The 20926-nt window shown below is 59.5% G+C and overlaps 1 protein-coding gene across 5 annotated transcripts; it reads right to left on the reverse strand.

Annotated features, from left to right (window-relative positions):
• Positions 1–251: 251 nt before the first annotated feature.
• PPARD (peroxisome proliferator activated receptor delta) lies at positions 252–19171 on the reverse strand. 5 transcript variants are annotated; one of them, XM_084497948.1, is made up of 8 exons: positions 19133–19171; positions 15495–15583; positions 5903–6136; positions 5120–5271; positions 4309–4447; positions 3656–3858; positions 2978–3431; positions 252–2597 (listed from the first exon to the last, which is right to left on the reverse strand). In XM_084497948.1, the coding sequence occupies exons 3-8, from the start codon at positions 6036–6038 to the stop codon at positions 2350–2352; spliced, it is 1332 nt and encodes a 443-aa protein (XP_084354074.1). In that variant the 5' UTR covers positions 6039–6136; positions 15495–15583; positions 19133–19171; the 3' UTR covers positions 252–2349. The 5 variants fall into 5 exon arrangements, with proteins under 5 accessions (XP_084354074.1, XP_084354077.1, XP_084354075.1 ...); XM_084497951.1 differs by having other exon boundaries at positions 2978–3428; positions 19133–19169; XM_084497949.1 differs by lacking the exon at positions 19133–19171 and adding an exon at positions 16442–16757.
• Positions 19172–20926: the final 1755 nt, after the last annotated feature.

Raw genomic sequence — 20926 nt, forward strand, 5'->3', positions numbered from 1 at the left:
CCCTCACCTTAATCAGCTTAACCCCTGCCCTGCTGCTCCTAGTGCTTTCAGGGGGCTGGGGGGGGTCCTGTCCCCACGGGGACCCCAAATGGAGCCCGGTTCCCACCCGCACCCCTCGATTTGGGGCCCCCCAGGGGCTGGCAGAGGAGAGGGGGTGCAGGGGGCAGTGCCAGCAACCCCCAGCCCCTGGGCTAGGACCCCCCCCAAGGGCTGGAGAGGAATCCCACAAAGAAGGGCCGGCCGCTCAGAGGTTCTTAAATATTTAGTTGCGATTTATTTAAAGTCAAGTCAGTTCGTGGGCACTATTTATATTATTAAAAACACTTGGAGGCTTGTACTTCTAGCAAAAATATACATTTCAGTTTGAGGGTTGGTACGCTGCCGGGGAGGGGGGAAGAGGAAAAAGCTCCCCAGGTAACGGGCACGCGAGCCCCGGGTGCCACCGGGGGGAGGTTTGGGGCCAAATCCCCCGGGCTGGGTGCAGCGTGCGTCTGCGGTGCCTTCCCCAGAGGACTTCAAAGTGCTTTAGAAATTTAGGTCATTCCTAACTCCCCCGCGAGGTAGGGACACGGGAAGGGGCCGGGCGGGCTGCGGGCAGGGAAACCGAGGCACGGTGAGGAGCCCGAGGGCAGCAGCAGGGGTTTGGGAGCTGCCAGCCCTGCGGCGCTCCAAAGGGATTATTGCACCAGGGAAAGCCACTACCCTGAAGAGGAGGAACATGAAACCCATTTGTCTGCTCTCATGCCCCCCTGTGGGATTATCGGTGTTTGAATAAGGCTGCTGGGGATGCGGGGATGCTGCAGGCAGCACCCAGCTTCGCAGGGCACCCAGCCCGCTCCTGGGGGGCACCCACACCGGGTCCCATCCCGGGCACGGCAGCACCGCAGCATTTTGCTGCAGCGGTGCCACGGAGCGAGGTGAAGCCCCGGAGCTGCTCGGGGCTTGGGCAGGGCACAGAGCCTGAAGCTGCCCCCTCCTCGCTCAGGGGAACTTCCCCGGCACGGCGCCCTGCGAGCAGCCGCCCTCTCCCTCGCCTTTGAGGAATACTTTGAGGCATTTAGACCGGGGGTCACAGCTGCAAGGCTCCTTGCAACCAGGGCACTTGTTAATCCTCGTATTTTCCCTCGGAGCAGAGGGCAGGTGACAGCGTGGCTCCCTTCCCCAGCAGGGGAAACTGAGGCACGGCCATTAAGAGGGGCCGAAGGCCACGCAGTTGGGCAGCAGCAACACCAGGCTGGGCTGCAGCCAGCTCCTGCTCTCCCCAATGCTGCTGTTCCCCAATTTGAAGCCTTCCAGGCTGGTCCCACAGCCTGGACAGTGGGATCATCAGATCTGAGCCCTTTGTGGCACCCTCCTGCCCCGTGTTCCCCTCCCCTGTCCCAGTAGATGTCCCCTCGCTGTGCTGGGCTCTGCAGGCTGGCCGTGACTTTCCCGGTGCTGGTGCTGCCGGAGGCTTTGCTCGCTCTGGTGTTTGCAGGGATCCCAGTGCCTCTGCCCCACGGCCCCCGCTTGGGAAGGGAGCTGCAGGACCAGGCACGAGCCCCGCTGCCTCCTCCCAGCCTTGCACAGCCCCAGACCTGGCCCCGTGCAGATGTTTTTGGAGCTTCGGTCTGCACAGAACGGCCTGGGGAAGCAAAGAGACCTTGGCCTCTGCTCCACCGGTGGATTTTTGTGAGTCAAACCCTTCCCTCCCTTCTCCACATCCCACCCTCCTCACACGGAGCTGCCGAGGGGCAGGTTCCTCTGGAGCGGGGGCACTGGGGGCACAGTGAGGACGCTGCAGCTGAGGGTGTGTGTGAGGACAGCTGTACCCGTCTTCAGATACTCTGTGTTTTTTTTTTTCTTTGGGAAAAGAGAGAAACTTCCTTTTTGTGACACTGCCCTAGACTTCACGGCTCAGGCCCACATCTTCGGAGTGCAATACAAAAAAAAAAGACAACCGAGGCACGCTCTAAGTGCTGCTGCTGGCCCTGCTCGGTGACCTCTGGACAACCAGAGCAGCCCCGCTGCCCCCAGGCTGCCGCAGGAACCTCGCTGCCCACGCCGTGCGAACTGCCCGGCCGCTGCAGGGCCCCGGGGAGCAGCTGAGGAGCAGGGCTGTAGTAACGGAAACGGTGGCTTAGGGTTTGCCTCTGAATTTGTTAGTGTGTGTTAAAGGAAGCCCCGGCCGGCCAGGTGGCGGCTGCAAAATCTTACGGCGTCCTGCCCTGTGTACCGTACGGTGGGGTCGTGTAGAAAAAGAGTTTCCAGTAGAAGGAACGGAAGACACCACGGGGAAAGGTTTTCTTTGTGTTTGTACAAAGAGTCCCGCCGGGAATCCATGGCTTCATTCTCATAAATAACAGGTCCTTAGTACATGTCCTTGTAGATCTCCTGAAGGAGAGGGTGCAGGGAGGTCTCGGTCTCCGTCTTCTTGATCTTCTGCACCAGCTGGGCGTGCTCCGTCACCAGCTGCCGCAGGTCGGCCATCTTCTGCAGCAGCTTGGGGAAGAGGTACTGGGCGTCGGGGTGGTTGGACTGCAGGTGGAACTCCAGCGCCCGCAGGATGTTGTCCTGGATCTCCTCCACCTGCTTCACGTTCATCAGGCCAGGACGGTCTGCGGGGAAGAAGCACGGCAGCGGGGCGTTACGGGGTGGCCCTCCGAAGCACGGGCTGCTCCTGGAGGTGTGGAGATGGAAAACCCACCCACCACGGGGACTCCAGCCTGGTCAATGGGACAAGGGGAAAAACGCGTGCCCTCGGAGCACGTGTCCCACAGCAGCCTGTGAGAAAGGGATGACGCCAGGTCCCAGCGTGCCTGGCATCGCTGCCGTGGAGAACCTTTGGTGTCAGAACTATTCAGCTCTTCTGCTGCTCCCCTAGGACACCCCTGGCTGATCTCAGCCAGCAAAACCCTTGCTGAAGCTGAAACCCAGCCCTCCCCAGCCCCCTCAAGGGCTCCTCCTGACTCCCGCAGGGCCGAGAGCACCCGCTCACCTCCACACAGGATAATGGCAGCCACAAACAGAGACAGGTCGCTGTCATCCAGCTCCAGCGCGTTGAACTTCACAGCAAACTCGAATTTGGGCTCCATGATCTCGTTGAAGGGCTTGCGCAGGCTGCGCAGGAACTCGCGGGTCACAAAGCCGTTCCCGTTGGCCACCAGCAGCCCGTCCTTGTTCATGATAGAGGCCAGCATGGCGAAGATGGCCTCGTGCACCCCGTACTTCAGCAAAGTCACTTGGTCGTTCAAGTAGAGGCCGACGAAGCTGGGGATGCTCTTGGCGAACTCGGTGAGCTCCCGCACGGTCTCCACCGTGGTGCACTGGCAGCGGTAGAAGACGTGCACCCCGATCTCCTTGTAGGGGGGAATCCCATTCACCAGCTGCTTCCACACCAGCCCCTTCTCTGCTTGCCACAGGGTGTCCATGTCATGGATCACAAAAGGCTGCTTGAAAGAGAAGCAAGAGGTCAGGAACCTGCCACAGGGACCTGAGCACACACACACGAGTGTGCAAAGCAGCGAGGGCAGGGCGTGTGGAGCCCATGGAGCTGCAGCTGGGAAGTGGTGCACGTGCAATAGCGACAGCAGGAGCGAGGTGCACGTCCTCGCCCAGAGAAGAGCCCCCCTGCGCCGGCTGCAGCCAGCCCCGTTTGCCCTGGGAGGGAACTTACTGGGGTGCTGCTGGCCTTCCCGGTCAAGATACCTCTCGCCTTCTTTTTGGTCATGTTGAAGTTTTTCAGGTAGGCGTTGTAGATGTGCTTGGAGAAAGCTTTCAGGTCGGCCACCTGTGGGTTCTGGCAGCTGATCTCGCTCGCCGTCAGCCCCGCCACCAGCTTCCTCTTCTCTGCCTCCGGCATGCGGCCGAAGCGGATCGCTGCGAGGAGCAAAACTGTGAGCCCCCCAGCACAGCCCCACAGCGCCCATCCCTGCTCGTCTGGGTTCTCTCGTGAGCCCCGCTTCTTCTTCCTACATAAACACTTTGGCTTGGCCAGGAACGGGATGGTGACGCCTCAGGTTTAAAGATCCCAGCACAGGAAAGTGACCTGTGTGCACAGCGCCTGCCGGGCCAACCTGGAGGGAAGAGCCCCGTGCCACCAGCCCGCCTGCGCGGCAGGAACAAAGAGCCCCTTCTCGTAGGGAAGGAATGGATGCAAGAGACAAAGACCAGAAGCTTTGGGCTTCAAAGAAGATGATTTCTTGGCAAAAAGAGAACCACGGGATAAAGCGAGCTCCATCTGGCCTCCCCGTGTGAATCCCTGGGAGGCGGCTCCGCTCACGGGGCCGACGGCCCCACGGCACCCCAGGGGACAAGGGTGGCACTCACCGTTATGTGACATGCCCAGCGAGAGGCACTTCTGGAAGCGGCAGTACTGGCACTTGTTCCTGTTCTTCTTCTGAATCTTGCAGCTCCGCTCACACTTCTCGTACTCCAGCTTCATGCGGATTGTCCGGCGGAAGAAGCCCTGCGAGCAGGCAGCACACGGGGGGGGACCCGGAGTGGGGGGACAAGGGAACAGCAGCGTTAGCACCCGCATTTTGGGACCGGGCTCATTTCTGATCCCCAGCAGCCTCACAGAGGCTCAGCCCCCTCACCCCCCACGGGGTATTTTCAGCACGAGCAGAGCCTCAAGGCCACGAGGAGAGGTGGGAGAAGGGAGCTGGGTGTGTGATACTGCGGGCAGCCAGCAGGGAGGGACGGAGGAGCGGGCTGTGGGAATGCCTGGCAGGGCCTTGCTGCTAACCCAGCCCCGCTGGCATCTGCTGGGGGAGAAGGAATTTCAGAGGCGCAGCCAAGCTGCAGCCAGCAGTCCCAGGGGACGAGCACGCTGCTGGTTTGCAGCACAGCCAGCATCTTGAAAAGCAAAACCAGAGTCCCCAGGCGGGCAGGAGGCTTTGCCTTACAAAGTAAAGCGCGACGCAGAGAGGTTTGGGTCACACACATCTCAGCTGCCTCCTTCAGGACAGCGTTAGTGTGCCTGCCTGTAGGCTCTCCAGGCAGGTTGTGTTTTTTTTAAGTCATTTCATCCTCCATCCCTGCTTTGCTGTGGCCCTGCTTGCCCAAAGAGCCAGCTCGCTCCCTGGGCTCTCAGCTCTGCTTGCTGTTGCTGAACGCAGCCCCTGCAGGGCGGACGCACCTTGCAGCCCTCGCAGGCGTGCACGCCGTAGTGGAAGCCCGAGGCTTTGTCCCCGCAGACCCTGCACTCCACGTTCAGCGCCCCCGAGGCCGCCTCCTCGCAGCCCATCTGCAGTTGGTCCGACAGGGAGGGAGAGGAGCTCTGCGAAAGGTCTGCAAACACACGAGGGGAGGCATCCTGTTGTGCAGTCACCACAAGCACAGCATCACATCTAACCCCGTGGCTGGAGGGACTTCCAGCACTTCCCAGGCTGTCACTCGGGCAGTTAACCTCTGAGATCAGGCACTGGCCACAGGCTGATGCCCTGTACAGAGCCAAGCGTTCCCAGCAGCTAAGAGCCTCCCCGTCAGCTCTGATTTCTCCCTCTGGCATTCATGTTCAGGCAGCGAAATCCTACCAGCAGATTTGCCAGGCAGCTGGCACGGGGCTGGCACAGGAACAACAACGCTTCTCTCCCGGCTCCTACGAGCAGTTTGCACCCAGGATTTCCAGGGAAGGTTCTCAGGCACCCCGAGAGCCCTCCCCTCGCCCCCACGCACCCTCCGGGGCACAACCTTCCCCTCCTGGCCTTGCTGCCACCTCCCAGCCTGCTGCCAGTGGCTGTGCGGTGACCGCAGAGAAAGAAATACTTCTCCGTAACTTGGCTCTCCGTGAATTATTTCACAAACAGAGGAAATTAAACCAAGCCAAGCCCCGTTCCCATGCAGAGCCGGTGCCCTTTGCCTTGAGCACGCTGTCTGGAGGACGTGGCTGCAGCCTGGATCCCCCCAGGGCTTCACTCACCTGTGTAGCTGCTCGAAGGCAGCGAGCTGTCTGGTCCTGCACTTGGGTCTGAGGCTCCGCTGGCCACCATCACTGCCTCTTCCTCTTCCTCCTCCTCTTCCCTGACCTCAGGTACTTCCTCCTGTGGTTGTTCCATAATCGATCACCCCTCAGTGCCAAGACTGCAATCCCTGTCATAGCTCTGGCATCATCCGTGTCTAGCCGAGATGGACCCTACCAGGCTGTTGCGTTAGCCTGCGGACAGGGGGAGAGGCACGGCATCAGGCGCAGGAGCCCTGCTCTGCTCCGTCTTACCCAGGCAGACAAGCAGCCCCCGGGGCTTTTCTCTGCTGCTCTGCAGGGCTCAGGGAAGCAAAATCTTGCTGGGATCGTGTTCGGAGCCCAGCAGATCCTGGGACACACACCAGGGACCTGGGGCCACTGCTCCCTGCCCTGCAGGTCCCGCAGCGGAGACGCTGCCCCGGGCAACATCCCCCAAAGCCACCCATGCCCTGGGCTGTCCCGGTGGCAGCCAAGGCTGAGGTTTGGCAGAGCCAACGCCAGCAGAAAGATCAGGATCCTTCATCTTCAACCTTCAGACTCCATCCCTAGCCACGCAATGCGGGGCTCAGCCTGATGACGGGGCGAGGACAGCGGCTGCTGGGGGCAGGAAAAAAAAAAAGCCCCAGACCCACGCCAGCCGCCCGTGAGACTGATGGCTTCCTGCCGGCCCCTGCCCTCCCGTTCCTTCCCGTCACAGTGCTGGTGTTTGTTTTCACTCATCGTGTTGTAACAGCCCCGGCTCCTCTGCCAAGAGCCTGAACACGCCGCTGCCCCGCCGCACGCTGCCGAGCGCCGCAGCGCGACCGCGCCGGCTGCACGGCCCGGCCCCGGCCCAACCCGGGGCTTCCTGTGGGAGGGTGGCCACGGGCCCCTTTCCCCCACGCTTCCTCTCCTTGTTTGTGCTCGTCCAGCGCCAAGCGATGTGCCGTGGCCGAGGCCGGGCTGTTCCCAGCACCCCGAGCCCAACCGGCTCTCGCCCCGTGCCGCAGCGCCTCTGCCTCCAGCCCTGAGCACCTCCAGCCGGGGTGCTGCAGAGCCACAGCCGTTTCCTTCAAGGAGCTATCAGAAAGCTCAGGATCCGTTGCTTTATTTCCACAGAGCCTCGATTTACAGACACGAGTTCAGCTTTTGGAGCATCCTCGTGCCCACTCCCTGTATAAGCTGCTTGCAGGGTTCTTCCACGAGGGCACCCCGCGTGTCTCTGCCCCACACCCCGTGGCACAGGGCTCACTGCAGGAGGACAGCAGCAACCCACAGCTCCCCGAGCTCAGTTCCTCTCCCCTCGTGCCCAGAGCTCTGCAGCCGGGCTGCATCCAGCTCCTCAGCCCACCCAGGGAAGCCGTCAGCACCCAGCAAGGTCGGAGCTCCCTGGGCCAGCAGCTTGGTGCCAAGGGGAGGACGAACCCTCAAAGGGGAGGCTGGACATTGACACACCAGCACGGGGACCCCAAGGAGCTGCTGCTGGACCACAGCCCAGGGACACCTCGCTGTGAATTTGAAGCCACGGCTCCTCTGTTTTGAGGAACTGGGACAGGGGCAGGGGGCTCAGCACTCCCCGCCCGCGCCTCCCGGGCAGCACTGAGGCCCCATTCACGGCTCTGTTACCCTTGGCCGCCGCTCGCACGCGGGGCAGGGCATCCAGGCAGGAAAACCTAGTCGTCAGGGGTGGAGGGTAACGAGCTGGACCTCGTTAAAGGCTATATATAAACGAAGGCACAGACATCGGGGAAAATGCTTCTGCATGGAACAGCAGCGAGCGGGGGAAGGCTGTGGCAGGAGGAGCTGGCCTCCCGTGGAAAGCGCAGCCAGCAGCGCCTTCATGGGCTTGTCGTTAGCTCTCCATGGCTCTGGCATCCATCAGGAGAGGCAAGCACTTAAACCCTTTGAGGATGTAGTCTCTGCTTCGTCTCATCGGCCCCCAGGGGCTCAGTTTTCCAGCTGTGTCCCTGGCACGCCGGGTCCAGGCAGGGCTTCGTGCCCCTGGCAGCGAGCTCGAACCCCAAAAACCACCAAAGCAACCCCAAAGGACGGTGCCCCGTGTGGGCGAGGGTGTTCGGGGAAGGGCAAGGATTCAGGTCCCAGCCTTTGAGAGCGGCTGGAGAGCCAGGGGGAGAAAAGCTCTCGGCAGAAAGCTCTGAATTTATTGTTTTAATATCTTCTGGCAGGCCGAGAGCGGAGGGGCCTGGGCGGAGGGGAGCTGCGGGAGCTGTTTGCACACCTGCCTTTCCCGGAGCCGTTCCCCTGTTTTCCAAACAACGGAGATAGAGGCAGAGGAGGGGGGAGAGGGATTAATTCCAGCCGGCCGGCGGCACCCCCTGCCTCCAGCAGATGAAAGGCGGGCAGGGGCCAGGCCTCCGCGTGGCTGCAGGGGACGTGCGGACCCCAGACCCCTGCGGGACGGGGCAGTGGCCAAACCTGGCTCCACGCGGAGACCGCCGAGCCTTTGGTTCCCTTCAGCTGGATCGCTGAGTTTGGTATAAAGAACAAACCAGCACTGGCTTGATCAAAATCAGCAAAAAAAGCTTGTTTGATTCCTTTTAGTGCTGGATGCTTGTGGCACACACAAGGTGAATGACTGTGGCAGCCTCGGGGATGCTTTATTCAGCCCCAGACACCGGGGGGATTCCCCCCCAGCAGCCCCAACAACTGCGTTTCCTTCCCTGGGCTGAAGCTGCCTCCCTCTCCATCACAGCAGAGGAGCAGGAGGGGGGCAGAGATCCCTGCCTGGTGCAGCCACCCCCTTTTTCCACCCAGCAGCTGTCACAGAGCAGCGTTGGAAAGCCAGGATGGAAAGGAGGACGGGCACTGCGAATTCCTTCCTAAGCGTCTCCAGAAAAATCAGGCAAAGCTGTTCCCTTTCCTCTTCCCACAGGATGGGAACGAGCAAGAGGGCGAGCATCTCGTGACTTGCTCTGCCCCGTTCAAAGCTTTGGCAGCCGGGGACGTTGGGCTGGTTGCTGTGCACGAAGGCTCCTCACTCGGACAGATGCTGCTGGGTGTCCCCTCACGGCTCCTACACCTCAAACAGCGCTGGCACCAAGTTTTTCTTTACCAGAAGCAGGAGCTGAGCCCTCTGCCAGGTGGAATGACACGGCAGGAAGACGGGGAAGAAGCGTGGCGCACAGACAAGGGGGAAACAGCTTTAAAAAATAAAAAAAACCTGGCATGCCAGGGCTTGCAAAGTTAAGAGGAGACAAATCTCCAGCCTTGAGCGCAGCACGGACCCGGTGCCTGAAGGCAGAGCTTCTCCAGAGCTGAGCAGGACCCATGTCTTCCTCGGCGCTGGGTGCTTGCATGCTTTTGGCCAGGCAGCTCCTGGCAGCGAGCTGGCATTTAAGCCTCAGAGCTACGTTCAGAGACAGCAGAAGCTGCCACACGAGCCAAGAAGCGCCCACTGCCCCCCGGCTGGTGCACGGGAGGGCTGGCGGGGCGATGCGACCACCCTCACAAAGCTGCCCGTGGAGCAAATTAGCACGAGGAGGGGACGTGCGTGGCGACACGGACACCAGGGTGCTGGCAGCCACCGAGGGAGGGAGGAAGTGCTCATAATTAGAAGGACGTCATCTTTAAAGCAGGTGTAGTTTCAAAGAAGAAGTCATTTCGACACGCCGGCTGGGGTGGAGAGGACTCCTGCCCCGTTCCCCTCCAGGGGAAGGCACATTTGTTCCTAATATTTCCATACTGACGGGGATGGAGGCAGCTCCCCGACATGTCCCGGTTTCAGTGTCGCCAGACGAGACTCCTCCCTGGAAGATGGAAGTTTCCAGGCAAAGCAAGGCGCCAAAAAACGTCCCAGCCTCCCAAGGGACGGGTCACAAGGTTGATCCACTCAAAGCTGCTCACGTTTCCCTACGGGAGGTCACCAGGAGCTGTGAAAGGAGACCAATTTACCATGGGAGCACTTCTGGCTTGTGTTTTTGATCATCTGGATGAAAACGTTAGACAAATTCACAGTCAACAGAAGCGAACCCCTTCGGAAGGATTCTGTTGGCTGTGAATTTGGCACCGGACAGCAGGATTTTGTGTGACACGGCACACACATCTAATGTACCAAAAAACGGAGCTGATTCCAACAAAAATGTGGTGGTTGCTCATTGGCCATTATTTGCAGACATCCCTTGGGTTGTGTCACCGCGTCGGGTATCTGCTGATCGAGGACCAGTTTCTGTTCCTCCTCCTGCACGTCAGCTACTCCTAATAAAAGCCGTGTAAGAGCTCAGCAGATGCTGCAACACAGGAAAGGTAACCCAGAGCAAAAAGTCCACAGAGACAAACACTGAAAACATGTTTTGTTTTTGTTCCTGAAAGCCCTACACACCTCCTCATTAGCTAACGAGGTCTCGGCAGTGCTTATTCTCCCAGCATTTCCTCAGAAGCCTCGGCCAAGAGGCAGCTCCGTGCAGAAGTGAACTACTGGAGCTGGCGAGGAGGAATGCTTCCCCCTGCACCACGGCACCCAGCCCTGGCCAGCGCTGATATTTGAGGCCTGAGAGAAATTAAAGCATCTGCTCCAACCCTGCAGATGCCCAGCTCCTTGTCCTCCCTGCAGGCTGTCGGCTTTTCACCAACGCCAGCCCAGCCGAGGCGGCAGCAGGGTGCTGCCCGGGCTGCTATTAGCCGTGCTGTTAATTACTCAGGAACACGCGACGGAGCAGCGCAGGAGATTCCCTCGCTCGCCTCGAGCGGCCAGGCCTGCCAACATGAATCACACATCGCCTGCGTGTTTGAACTCATCCACTTCCTGGCCACTGAGAGAAAAAAAAAAAAAAAGTCAAAGAGTTATGAAACTCGCTGGATCCTTCTCTTTTTGCGCCGCAATCGTCCCGAAGAACTAGATCATGTTTTGATCTGAAGGGAACTTCCCGCTTTCTCACCGGTGCTGGGCTTCCTTGGAAGAGGGTTAATGCTCCTGCGGGGCTCACCCCTCCACATCTGGCTCTCCAACGCCTTGGATGAGCCGGGATCCGCAGCTCTTTCACAAAAGGGGCGAGAGGAGGGTGGGCAGTGAAGAGCCGAGCAGTCTGGGGCTCTTACCTGAAGTTCTGCTCCATGACCTTCAGCAGCTCCTGCCGCCCCCCGTCCCTCTATTTCCTCCATCACCCAAAATAATGCTAACTGGGTTCTGCAGCGCTTCCTTCCTGCTCCTTTCCTCGCTGCATTAGCTCACAGAGACGGCATGTTTTGGACATCGGTGCCAAGCGTCATTGTTTATTCCCGTGTGAGGGATTTGGACACCTGTTCCCAGTCACGCTCGCAAGGCTCAGCACCACCCCGCGCTGCTCGTGACCCTCTTCTCCCTCTGCACATTCCCATATGAAGCGTTTCCAGGAGTGCTTCCAGCAAACAAACTGGCGAGGCTGGGGCTGGCATCTGCCAAGCCATGTCTGAGTTTTGCTGTCAGCTCAGGACAGCCCGGAGCAGGCAGGGGCAGGGGGTGCGCGTGTCCGGCTGGCTGGGACGGGGACAGCAGCCAGGAAACAAGCAGGTACCCGAAAGGTGACACCGCCGGGGCTGCTCAGCACTGGAAACTGCGCAGACGTGGTGCCATTTGAGACGTTCGTTAAGTCCAGTAATGAGAGAGGATCGTCCCCACTCCCGCCAGGGCACAGCGGAGGTGGCCCGAGCTGTCCTGTGATGCCGGGCGATGCGCTGCCCTCCTGCCTGGGGCTGTGCCCCCACGAGGACGATGCTTTGGGGACAGCTTTGAGCTCAGCACGTGGCCTTCAAGCACTGCTGGGGGAGACACGAGGCAGCTCAGAGGGTTTGGTGCCAGCAAGAGACCCCGACCCCACGGCCCTGTCCCTCAACATCACCCATTGATCAGATGCAGGCTTCCACATCCCTGCTTCCTCCCTGGAAGTGCAGGGAAGCCGCCTGGGAAGCATTCCCCTTCGCCATCCCAAAAGGAGAGAAGTTTGGCAGCTTGAAACCCGTCAACCTGCTGGAAGCTGGGGCTCTCTGAACCCCCGAGCCCCCCGCGTGTCGCTGCAGGGCGCTGGGTTTGCTTACAGAGCCCTCGTCCCCCCGAAGCGGGGCAGGCCACGTGGGAGGATCTGGTTTCAGGAACATCAGTAATTATAGAACAGGGCTGACAGGGAGGGAACAGCAACACGGCTTCCCAAGGCAAACAGCGGGCACGGGCTCAGAGCAACGTTTAAAGGGAAAACCAGGAAAGCTGCAAGCGCAGTGCGGTGCCACTGCCAACCCTGGAGTCGGAGCGCCCGACTCGTGGCAGCACCTCGCACCCGAGCCTGGCGTGGTTCTTCCCAAAGCCCCAATGTCACCAGGTCACCGGCAAGCGTCGCCCCTGGGGCAATCAGATCCCTGGAAAAGAGACGGGGGAACAGCAAAAATGCGGCAACAGGTCAGGGCGTCCACTGCCCTGAATCACAGGCACGCGCAGGCAGCCCGTCGGCGGGAGCCAAATACCCAAGAGGCCAGGAAGCCCCAGTGCCAGGTGGCCAGAGCTCCCAAATCCAGGAATCACCCTCAAAAACGTTACCAAACCTCAAAAACGTTACCAAACCTTCTCCTTTTTGCAGCCACTGAGATCCCTTGGGCTAAATCTACCGGGCTGTAAGTTTGTTATGCTTACACTTGGGCTCCCAGAAACGCGCTGCGTGTTTTGTAGACCTTAGCAAAAACATCCCGGGCACCAGGCATTCAGCTCTGATCCCAGGACGCAGCTGACAGTGAGCGATTATGCCCAGGCACGAGTTCAGATGATTCAGCAGGGTCTGGGAACACGCGCTGGAACAGAACAAATCTTCGCTTCACCTCTCCTTTGAACGCGGAGCAGGAAAAGACGAACTCTGAGCTTGCTTCTGTCTCCTCACAGACAACTCCAGAGAGCATTAAAATAACTTTGTGTAACAAACTAGTTCAACACCCTCTCAGGAATTTGGAGGAGAACTGTGTTTCCTTACTATTTTTGGCCACGTTCACACAGCGAGAGCCGGCCGGAGGAACGGAGGTTTCCCGGCATTTTCAGGGACTGAACGCGGTCCGGGCAGGACAGCCCCGCCAAGGAGAGGAGCTCGGCCTCCTCCTGTCCCTCTGGATTCCTGCCTCAGCCCCTAGAAAACAAAACGCTGGAGCAGGGCATCAGCACCTCTCCTAACACCCTCACGTCCTGGGCACCATCGCAGGTCCGCAGGAGGAGAAGTGTTTCCACAGTCCACCAGCTCTGGTAGCATCCATATAATTAACGTAGAGGCAGAAAGCAGATTTGGGTACCTTCAGAAACATTTCAGATTTGCATTAAGATGATATTTGGACTTAAAAATAAAGTTATAAAAAAGCAGACAGGATAGAGAGTTAAGCTTAGGTTCCCATCATTGAGGTGACTGCAGCAAACCTGGGTTATTTTGAAGCCCTCTCACCCGTCCCTTCTTCAGCACAACAAAACCTTTCCTAACCAGACTTTCATTAGCAGCTGCATGTTTCACAGCAAAGTTTGTCTTAACAGATTATCAAAATAAAAACAAAAACCCCTATCAGCTCAGGCAGGAGCTCACCTGCCCTTTTGCACCAGCAGCACCATTCCCTGTCCCACGCCACATCTCTGCTCGGGGTTTGAACTTGCACCTTCTGTGTTTTGGATGCACAGTTCCAGTTCCCAGATGAGGGCAAACCAAAAACACTTCAGGAGGGCACAGCTTCTGGTTAGCACGAGCATTATCTGCCCGATGCTATCCGCAAGCCTCAAAGGCGTGCTCTGGCATGACCCAGCACCACGAGAAACGTTAACATTTCTGGCTCGGGCTTTCACCCTGACACCTCTTCTCAGCCAGGATTTCCTAAAAACCCCGGCCTCAAAGCCCACGCTTCAAGGCAGGACCTTTTTGGGGGATCCACAGCGCCCCAACACACACCTGACCCAAAGGGCCCCACGTTCACAAGCTCTCAGCTAAGTCTTGGAGGACCCAGACGTTTTTCAGACGCTGTGATTGCAGCGCTGAACCTTAGAGCATTTCAAGAAGTCATCCCGAAACTAAGACCTGTCTCGAGTCAGTTCTGTTCTGAAGCCTTGCAGTCACGCAGGGCTCAGTGAACATCCAAAAATCGTTCATTTTGGGGAAGCTGTTTCACAATCTCCTTGACCAAAAGGTTCACACTGGCATCGATGGCTACACTCGAAACCCTGCTTTGGGAAAGAAATTTCCCAGGCACTCTGCCAACGCAAGTGTATTTCGGAGTGTAAGATTTAAAAAAAAAAGCAAAATAGCTCTTCTACAGAATAATCCCATTCATGCTCACTACGGAAATCACTTCTGCTTGTCTAGACTTTCCCACAGTCTCAGAAATCATCGCACCAGAGACACGTAGTACGTCTCTGAGGAGTGACACCTCTAGAAAAGCAGAGACAGCCCCGCAACGCCCTGTATAAAAGCAGCTCCACAGCCTGACAGACTGGGGCTATCAGCACAAACCACAGATAAACCAACAGCTCGAAAACTCCACGGGCAGGGCAGCCAGGCTGGGATCTGGCAGCAAAGAAGCCCTCAGCCATAAGCACCGGGACATCATCGTGCTCAATTCAAAAGCGTTTGCGGGTCCCCCCCCGGAGGGGTCTGTGAGCCTCCTGTCACGCCAGCCCCTCCACCTCCAAGACCATTTGCAGATTTCCAGTTCGTAATTCAAGAGCCGCAGATAAATCTTTCCCCCAAAGACACGATGTTCTGTACGGAAATGCGGATTTGTCAGCAGGCAAGGCTCTAGAGAGAAAGAGCCCATTAAGATCAGCGAGCAGCTCTGCACAACAATGCCTCCCCGCCCGCTCAGCGTCCTGTGGCTCGTTACAAAACCCTCCCCACGCACTGGGGTTCCTCAGAAGTCCCCGTCCCGACCGCCAGAACACAAACTCGAGGAGATGCTTATACAAAAGGCCGCGTCTCCGTCCAGCTAAATACCTTCGACGTGTCTCGTGGCAAAAATAAATCCACCCCTCGGCGGGGATTTAGAAGCCAGGCGAGGCGTTTGGGCGCGGGGCGAGCACCCCGAGGAACGTCAGCATCCCCACGGGCAGGAGCTGAGCCCCCGGGGCCACGTCCTCCAAAACTATTTCAGCTCTGCAGCACGCCGCGGCGTTTTGGCTGGCAGGGCTGTTCCGGAGGGAGCGATGTTATCGGCGTCGGTGTCAGATCGCGTGTCCAGATAAGTAGGTGAACATTTACCTAAGCACAGCCTCTCGTCTCACATGACCTCCCCGCTCTCCAAGCAGCAATTTCGGTTGTAAACGCAGCCAACTAATCACATTTTAAGTTGTTATACTTTGATGGCAGCAGCAGGCTGAGAGCAACGGGATCAGACCACAATACTTAGAGCAGAGCCCTAAACAAAACCCTTAAAGATCCCGTTCAGAAACCGAACGGGAAGAAGTCTCCGAATTCAGATTTTAAAAGAACCTTCAGAAAGTTTAAGCTCACGGCCAAAACTGAAACTTGCTGAAAGCAGGTCACTCTCCGCGGGCTCTTCCTTACCCCGAATTTTTTTAAAACACAAACAGAGCAAGCGTTTAGGAGGAGCAGGCACAGAAAGGAAGGGTTACCTCTCCGCAGCAGCTGTCCCTGTCCGCCCGCCGGTGCAAGCCCCTGTTCCGTTACCATGTCAGCACGGAGAGCTGAGCAGCGAGGCAATCTGCAAGAGAACACAACACCGAGTTCCCCGGCTGCGCTGAAGGCCAGATATTTATGCCGCTGGGAGAACTGGGACAGATCCAGCGACGGCTCTGAAATTTAAACACCCCCCCCCCCTCCGCCGTGCGCTGCAACCATCTGCTGGGGCGAGTCCCCGGCGCCGCGGGGAGGCAGCGGGAGCAAAGCCCCCAAAATCCCTACAGGGACCCCCGGGAGCTCCCCTGGGGTTTCAGGAGCTTGGAGACCCGCACGGGGACGCTGCCCCGGCCTCGTGGCTGCCACCTGGGCAGATTTCCCCAGCTTTTCCCCACGGCACACAAGCGAAGTCGATGCTAACGCACGGCTCCAGTTGGAAAAGGCTGGCGTGGCCACGAGGCGGTTTGTTTACTCGACTCGCTTAATCCCTCTTTAGGAGGCTGCCTGCAAGTTCCTGCAGTTTTACTGAACCTCTCCCTCTCTCGGGTTGTAGAAACCGAAGGATTTGACGGAGTTTGGCCCTCCTGGTTTTGCTGATAAGGCTGCAAATACTGCCCAAATTTCAGGAGAGCGGCAAGAGACCACGGCTGGAAAAAAACCCACGGCTTACGAGGCTGAACTGGAGGACTTACAGAAAATATGCTCTATTTTTAGACGCAGTTATGCAGACTAACTGGACTAACGTATTAAACAAAGATGTTGTGAACATGATGCTACTTGAACCCACGTACCCTCCCTGCCGTGACACGGGCCTGGCTGCTCCTCCCACCCCGCTGGAAAAGCCCCGTTCCCTATCGCTGCCTCCTTTGGGGCAAGGAGACCCCCGGGACGGGGCTGCTTGGCGGGGCGAGGTGGTGATTCCTCCGCAGGCACCAAATCCCACCTCGTGCCGCTCGCCCCAGGTGCAGCGAGCACCCGGAGCTTCATCTGCCCAGCACGGCAGGAAGAAAGGAAGCAAATCCTCTGCCCCAAAAAGCCCTGTGCTCCTGGAGAGGCTCCTCGGGTGGGTACGAAGAGCGTTTCCTACGTGGCCGAGCAGCCCCAAGTGCCTCCAGGGGACGGCACGAGCATCCCCTCCAAACACAAGCCCTGTCCTGTGGAGCGAAGCATCAGTCACATCAGGATCTCCCTTCCTGACAGCTACAAATACAGAAAATATGAATGAATACGGAAAATATAAATGACTATAAACACCAAAAATATAAACTAACAGCCTCCCGCGAAGGAAGCGACTGTCCCCGTGCTGCAGGGAAGGGGCTGAGCCGCACACAGGAGCAGAGGGCGAGCCCCCAGCCCCCTGCTGCTCAGGGCCATAAAACCACACACCCCGACCCCAATCCACGGCTGTGCAGGTCCCCTCCCAAAACGGAAGGGTTTTTCCCCAAACGCCCAAGCCCAGGCTTTTTGTTCCCCTTCCTGATGAGGAGAGGCCATAAAGCCATCCCGGCCCCGCTGGTGCGGCAGCAGCAGGCTTCCTGCACCTCCACCAGCAATAAAACCCGGCCCTGACTCGGTGACAAAGTTGAGGGTGTCAACGAGCGCGTGAATCACGCAGCGGGATGGCAGGGATCACACCCCGAGCTCATTCCCACTGCTGAGAACTGAGTAAATCCCGGGCTCACCTTGCCCTGCTCGCAGGTAGCTGCCGGGGCGTGCCCGTGGGCACCGCTCGCACCTCCCTAACCTGGGAGTCCCGGGGAGGATGGGGAAAGGGCTTCCCCACTGAAATCAGCGAGGGAAGTCACAAAAAAAGAGACCAGGAGGAGGGAGGAGAGGATCACAGACCAGAAGTGGGATGTGGGCTGACTTATGGGGGTGACCGCAGCCGTGCTGCCCCGATCCCGCGTGTCTGACGCCTGCAAAGCCCCCAGCCCTGCGTGGGGGGCTCCAGAAAAGCCCCAAACCCTGCCCAGGGGGCTCCAAAGCCCCAGTTTCTGCACAGGAGGCTTCCAGCAAAGCCCCTGGCCCTGCATGGAGGGCTCCTACGCCCAAATCCCTGCCCAGGGGGCTCCCAGCGAAGCCCCAAACCCTGCCTGGGGGGCTCCCCAGCATCCAGGGGCTCCACGCTCCGACTCCTTCACGCGTCCGAGCCTCTCTGCTCCTAAACAAACCTAAAGACTTAAACCTGGGCTGAGGTGGAGTCGGTGCTCAGGAGCTTCTGAAAGCGTGGCGAGGCGAGAAGCCCTCCTGAGCACACGGAAAGGGGAGGGCGAAGCAGCTCGGAGCAAGCCCGGGATCCTCGTCTGCAATAACAGCTCCGAGGGGGCCAGCGAGGAAGGAAAAAATGCAACAGGTTGGAAGGGCAAAACAAAGCAGGGAAGCGGGAGGTAAAATTAAACCAGGGCTTGTTTTGAGGTCCTGCCGCCTCCTTCTGCACGCTGCTTTACCTTTCACCTAGGACTTTTTTTTTTTTTTTTTTATGAGTGTTTTTTAGGTTAATTAAGAGCTGGAGGCAGCCCAGCCAGCACCACCCTGCCGCTCTTGGCTGGGGTCACAGACACGGCGCGGAGCTGGGACCCTCAGACACCACATCCCCCGGGGTCCAGCTGCCCCTGTGCTTCCTCTGCCATTTATTTTTTTTTTTTTTTTCCAGCAAAAATCCTTTATTTAGGATCTCAGCCACGGGAAGGGGAGCAGAGCACGGGGTGGCATCGCTGGTTCCCCACCCGCTGGCCAAGCCACGCTGCTGGCCCCAAACTGGACACCCCCCTGCCCCCCCCCCCAGCAGCCCCCCGGCTCCATCCCCCTCCGTGACCACCGAGGTGCCACCCACGAGCCCCCTGGGACCCCTAAGGGGTGGGGACACCCGGCACAGAGCCCCCAGCCCCCAGCTTCTCCTCCTCAACACCTGCCCTTGGGGACAGCCCCCCCCCGGCCTCATCCTCGCCCCCCAGCCCTGTCATCACCACGTCTCCACTGTGTCCCCTGTCATCACCACGACCCCCCCCCCCGTGTCCCTTGTCCCTACCACGTCCCCTCCTCGCTCTTCCCCAATTCCCCCTCGGACAAGCACCCCCCGCACCCCAACGTCACCCAGCTGCCCCCAAACCTTACCCCCCCCCCAGCACCCCCAGGGCCCTGTCACCCTCACAGCGCCCCCCCCACCCCCCTCATCCCCAATATCACCCCCCCTCACTCCCCACATCCCCCCTGCACCCCTCTTACCCCCCACACCCCTCTTGCCCCCTATATCCCCCCCACACCCCTTATGCCTCCCAAACCCCCCAGGCCCCCCCCAAACCCTCACATCCCCCCCAACTTCCCCCCACCCCCTACATCCCCCCTGTGCCCCCCACACCCCCCTTGTCCCTTATATCCCCTATACCCCCTACACCCCCTATATCCCCCTCACACCCCCAAACCCCCCAGGCCCCCCCCAAACCCCTCACGTCCCCCCCACACCCCCCTCACCCCCTATTCCCCCAAACCCCCCAATTTCCCCCATTTCCCCCCAACCCCCCCTACACCCTCACATCCCCCCAAACCCCCACGTCCCCCTACACCCCCTATTTACCCCAATTTCCCCCAATTTCCCCCATGTCCCCCCCCCACCTCTCGCCCCCCCCGCTCTCACCTCCCGCCGCCGGCCCCAGCTCCGCCGCCGGCGCCCCCCCCTCCTCCCCCCCCCGCCCCCGCACGTCACCGCGCCCGCCCTGACGCCACCGCCCGGCCCAGCGCCCCGCAGCCAATCAGCGCCGCCGGCTACTCGGGGCCGCGTTGCCATGGCAACGGCCCAAGCCCGCCCCGCCTCGCTCGGGGCGCCCCCTGGCGGGAGCGGGTTCGGGCAGCTTCGCGCGCGGGGGCTGATGGGAGTTGTAGGCGCGGGGGAAGGGAAGGAGGGGGGGGAGGCGCAAAATGGCGGCGGGGGTGGTGGGGTGGGGGGGGGGGAGGAGGGATGTGGGGCTCCTCCTGCACTGCTCAGCACGCCCTATGTGCTGCTTGCTGCCCCTCCTGGGGTCACAGCGGCTTCATGCTTTGTGCAGGGGGGGCTGTGTGCCCGCACACTGTAGCTGAGGGCTTGGATGAGGCTTTGCACCCTGACACCCAAGGGACGAGCTGGGATGAGCGGTGTGTTTGTGCAGCGCCGGCTCGGTGCCCGCTGTGGGTGCTGGGGTGGCAGCACGGTGCTCACAGTGTCCCTCGTTAATGCAGTAATTAAAGATCCCTGCAAATGTGCAACCCCTGGACAAGGGTGGTGGGCAGGGGGGTGTCGGCGGAGCTGCTGACCTGGTAAAAGAGCCATAAAATCCTAGAAATGTTAAGGGCAGAAAAGCCCCTCAACACCAGCTGGTCTGAGCATCCCCCTGCTGCCAATGTCACCCGCTGAACCTTCATCTGCAGGGTGGCTGGGCCACTGCAAACACACCCCCGTGGTGGTGTTACCCCGAGCAGCTGTAGGTTTCCCACAGGAGACCCCCACACACCCTGACTGGTGTGGGGACGGTCTCAGGGACAGGCAGGGGGAAGCAGCAGAGAGCCACCGTGCCCCCACACCCCTGTGAGCTCTCCTTTTGACCCTTCTGATGTTTTTTTTTTCTTAGTCTGAGGCACTGGAGCATGCACTGACGATGTGTGCCTGCTGCTGACACAGGCAAGCTCTGGGTCGGCCGCTCTGGGAGGGTGAGACAGACCCGGGCACATCCAGACCTGGCGGCCAAGCAGAGGCAGGTGCTGACACTGCTCCCTCCACGCCTGTCCTTGCGGCAGTGAACATATTCTGCTGCATGGGAATGCAGCTGCTAAGAGCAAAAGCCACGTTCTGCTGAGTTGCTTTAAGGAGAGGCGATGCAGCCCAGGAGGTGGGGAGAAGCAATGGCACTTTTCACCACCAGAGTCTCCTGGGGGTTGCGCACAGGGCACAGAGCCCTGCGACAAGGCATGGAGCTGCAGAGATGGGCAGAGGTGGCCCTTTTCCTCCTGGCCTAGGTGTGGTACCTGTCCTGACGCCCGATCAGGGAAGAGATTGAGCTAATGGAGCTGTCAGAGGTGGAGGAGCTCTCCCATCGGGGCATTTCTACCCAGCCCATTTCCTTCCCAGTAGAAACCAGTGCTTGGCACCCTCCCTGTACCCGCCCCTGCCTGAGGATCTCACAGGGCTGTGAGCTGTGGTCACCCTGGGAGGCCTTGGAGATCTTCACACTTCAAGGCGATAAAAAGGCCCAGCCCTGGTTGATTTTACCCCAGGGTAATGTGTTGCAACGGCCCAGCTCCACCAGAAAACATGCAGCATGGCAGGTCCTGTGTTCAAGGGGTGGCATGCTGTCACTTGTCACAGAGCCAGGCAGGGGCTCCAGAGCTGTGTGGGGACCGTATGGGGCTGCAGTGGTCAGGCACCACTGCTCAGGGCTGCTGTGCTGCATCCTTCACA

Source organism: Aythya ferina (assembly GCF_964211825.1).
Source record: "Aythya ferina genome assembly, chromosome: 25".
Classification (NCBI taxonomy): Eukaryota; Metazoa; Chordata; class Aves; order Anseriformes; family Anatidae; genus Aythya; species Aythya ferina.

Coding starts and splice junctions, on each gene's coding strand:
- PPARD (XM_084497948.1), bottom strand. CDS start 6,038: ATGGAACAACCACAGGAGGAAGTACCTGAGGTCAGGGAAGAGGAGGAG. Junction 3,859..4,308: donor GCTGGGCATGTCACATAACG/GTGAGTGCCACC, acceptor TGCTCCTCGCAG/CGATCCGCTTCGGCCGCATG. Junction 3,432..3,655: donor GGAAGGCCAGCAGCACCCCA/GTAAGTTCCCTC, acceptor TTCTCTTTCAAG/CAGCCTTTTGTGATCCATGA.